The sequence below is a fragment of the Setaria italica genome, chromosome V (genome assembly GCF_000263155.2).
Source record: "Setaria italica strain Yugu1 chromosome V, Setaria_italica_v2.0, whole genome shotgun sequence".
In the NCBI taxonomy this organism is placed as follows: Eukaryota; Viridiplantae; Streptophyta; class Magnoliopsida; order Poales; family Poaceae; genus Setaria; species Setaria italica.
Genome location: NC_028454.1, coordinates 11,514,807 through 11,518,100, shown reverse-complemented (window position 1 = coordinate 11,518,100; position 3,294 = coordinate 11,514,807). Strand labels below are relative to the sequence as shown.

The following is a 3,294-nucleotide window of genomic DNA, read 5'->3' as shown; positions in this document are numbered from 1 at the left end:
TCTCTCTTGTTCGCCATGTGTACTCATATTATTTGGCTCTGATTTGTCTGTCCCAGCAGCACAAAAGAAATGTTTATCTGAATAAGAAAAAAGCACAAGGTACTCGCAAAAAAAAAGCACAAGGAGATCTTTGAATTGACCAGAGTCAGAGGAGCGGTAGCTGCCGTGTCGTTCTTTGTTTAATTATAGAAATGAAAATCTGACGAGTCGAGGCAGAGCATAAAAGAAACCTGATGGCGCAGCCCTCTGCATTAGGTGGCAAAATCAACTTGTGTTTAACTACTAATTGATTGATTACTCAGTCTGGTGGCAAAATAGCCTGGTACAAGATTGATCATACAGGCTACAGTCTCACCAGACCTGAAAAATGATGGTAATGAATCTTCGATTCTAAAAAAAAAGCAGAACAATCTCCAATCCTATCAACCAATCACCTACTGTATCTCTGAACCCTAGTATGTATGACCCCCTTGCTCTGTTTCCCCCCTTATTACAAAAGAAATGGGAAAGAATTGCCCTCTGTTCTCCACCCGACGAATTTACCATGACTGAAACAGCTAAGATGAACCAAACAAAAAAAGCTGTGATTGTTGAGCCTTGCGGCGTCTTCTTCGCTGATCCGGCCGAGAAATGAAGCTGCTTGCATTTCCTCTTCTTCATTTCAAGAGGAAGCCGGGGCCGGCGCTGCTGTTGCTGTGGAGGAGGTTGTGGGCGATTTGGTCGCGCGCGGTGACGGCGGGCTGCGAGCGCACGGGGTTGTCGGCGACCATGTCGTCGTCGAAGATCTGGAAGGCGTTTTCGGGGTCGACGGCGTCGCCGGCGCGCTCGCAGATGTTGTGAAGCACGCAGCAGGCGCCGAGCACCACGGGGAGGTCCTGCAGCTTCACCTCGGTGCGCTTCTGGAGGCAGCCCCAGCGTGCCTTGAGGCGGCGGAACGCGTCCCGCGCCACGGCGCGCACGCCGTCCACCCGCTCGTTGAACACGTGTTGCGCCCACGTCATGTTCTGGTGCGTGTAGGGGACCAGCACCCAGTCCATGAGCGGGTAGCCGGCGCCGCCGACGACCCACTGCCCCTGCAGCCTCCCCGCGGCGCCGCGCTGCGCGTAGAGCGCGGAGCGGTCGAGCACGTCGGCGTCGGACATGGAGCCCGGCCAGCCGATGCAGACGTCGGTGAAGGCGCCCGCCGCGTCCACCACGCCCTGCACCGTGATGGAGTAGGACGTCTTCTGGTTGCGCTCCGTGTGGCGGCGGTTGTAGTAGGCGGCGACGTTGGCCTTGGGCGCGATGATGGGGATGTGGGTGGTGTACATGGCGCCCACGACGTTGGAGATCCCCGACGCGGCCTCGAACTGGGCGGACACCTCCGCGGGGGCCTCCGGCCACTGCACGGCCTTGGGCATGAGTACGGCCTTGATGGCGGCGCAGACCTCGAGCACGAGCTTGTGGCAGGTGGAGATGCCGAGGCCGAAGCGCTTGGAGACGAGGCGGAGCGGCTCCCCGGTGGCCAGGCGCCAGATGCAGACGGCAACGCGCTGGCGGACGGGGATGGCGGCGCGGAGCATGGTGTCCTCCTTGGCGACGGCGGAGCCCAGCTCCTCGCAGACGGCCTCGAACGTGGCCCGCGACATCCGGAACGCGCGGCGGAACTCCTCCTCGGGGCACGCCGGGCTGCTCATCCGGTCCCACCACTCGTGGTCCCGCTCCTTGACCCAGAGCCGCCGCCCGCCGCCCCTGCCCCCGGCCGCGGCGGACGAAAGCTCATGGTCGCCGTCATTGCTCCCGCCACTGTTCTCCCGGGAGCTGGTCGGGGACCGCTGCCGCTTCACCCCCGACGCCTCCCCTTCCGGCGCCAGCTGGTACTCCGCGGCCCTCTTCCTCGGGTCCGCCATCGCCAACGGCGCCTCGAACGCCGCCGCCGGCGCCGGAAACGCCGCCGGCGCCTGGTCCTCGCAGAGGTGTGTGAACCAGGACGTGAGGTCCTCGCCGGCGGGCAGGTCAAAGAAGGAGCCGAGCTGCGCCTCGGTGTACGAGGTGCTCATCTAGGTGGGTGGGATCGATGGAGGCTGCAACAAGGAAGGACCGGAGACTGATCTTCGCTGTGGTTCTGGATGGTGATCGAGCTTCGCTTGTGATGTCGAGAAATGGATGAGGAGCGATCTGAAGGTCTGGAGGTTGGATGGGGAAGAGACCGGGGAGGGCGGAATTATATAGGTACCGGGGCGGAGGGCCACGCGGTATCCCCCGGAGGAAGGTGGGAGGGAAGGTGGCTGACCGCGCGGCCACCGCGGCCTACGCGGCTAGGGAGAACGGAGAAAGCGAGTAGCGGGAGCCGAGTGGCACCTCGTGTCCGTGTGCGCCACCCAGCGAGAGCGAGGCTTCTAGTATACGCGCCCCCGTCTCTGTCCTGCCGAGCCAATCCGATTGGCAGGTTTCGCGGTCAGTAGGCAGCGGGTGGGGGTTGGTGGGGCCGGGCGCTCGCTACTCGGTTTGGGGGGCGGACGGGTGGGGTGGGGCCGCGGCGTGGCGTGGGGAGGCATCTGTCTAGCGCCGTCGCTTGGGTCACCCGCGCGCTGTACACACGAGCGCCGTGCTCTGCTCGACTCTGCTCTGGGCGGCGGCTGTTCCGTACGGGGCGGGGACGTGTCCACGCTTTTTTCAATTGCTGCGCTGTGGGCGGGTGATTTGACTGTACTACTAGGCCCGAATTCAAATTGAAATGGATTGACTGGTGGCGCTATACGCTCTTTACTGTAATTGATTAGGAATAACGCTTTTGGTTCAAACTATGAAGTGATAAAGAAGAGCCGATATAATCCACAGTGATATATGCACGTAATTTCTTTTATAAAGCAATTCACTTGTGATAGTATCTATAATTTTGCTCGAAAGAAAACATATGTAATGGTATGTGCTACGAGCTTCTACTGTGATTATTTATTTATGCACATAACGTAAGTTTATGAAGTAAATCACAATATCAACCTTAAACAGCTATAGGCCTTGATCGCCTACAATAAGTTATTCTATGCACTAGGTGAGGTCTCCGCATAGGAAAGTAAATACGAAATGAACATAATTCACATGGAGTAATACACTCAATTGTGTTCGAGATAGCTCCGCAATTATTACGAACGGTTGTACTATAGATGCATTAAACACAAGAGCTTTAGTCATGGTTGGTCGCGTTAGTTTGGCACTATTGATTACACTAAAGTTACTACTACATAAAGAAGACAACGTGTGTCACTACGAGAGAACTTACGTAATTAGGTATGTGGTAGCATTAACGCAACA

At 57.6% G+C, this 3,294-nt stretch overlaps 1 protein-coding gene across 1 annotated transcript; it reads right to left on the bottom strand.

Moving 5' to 3' along the window:
* Positions 1–251: 251 nt before the first annotated feature.
* Positions 252–2,198, bottom strand: LOC101781362 (protein ANTAGONIST OF LIKE HETEROCHROMATIN PROTEIN 1-like). Its single transcript, XM_004968417.3, has one exon. The coding sequence runs from the start codon at positions 2,037–2,039 to the stop codon at positions 657–659; it is 1,383 nt and encodes a 460-aa protein (XP_004968474.1). The 5' UTR covers positions 2,040–2,198; the 3' UTR covers positions 252–656.
* Between the last annotated feature and the right edge of the window lie 1,096 nt (positions 2,199–3,294).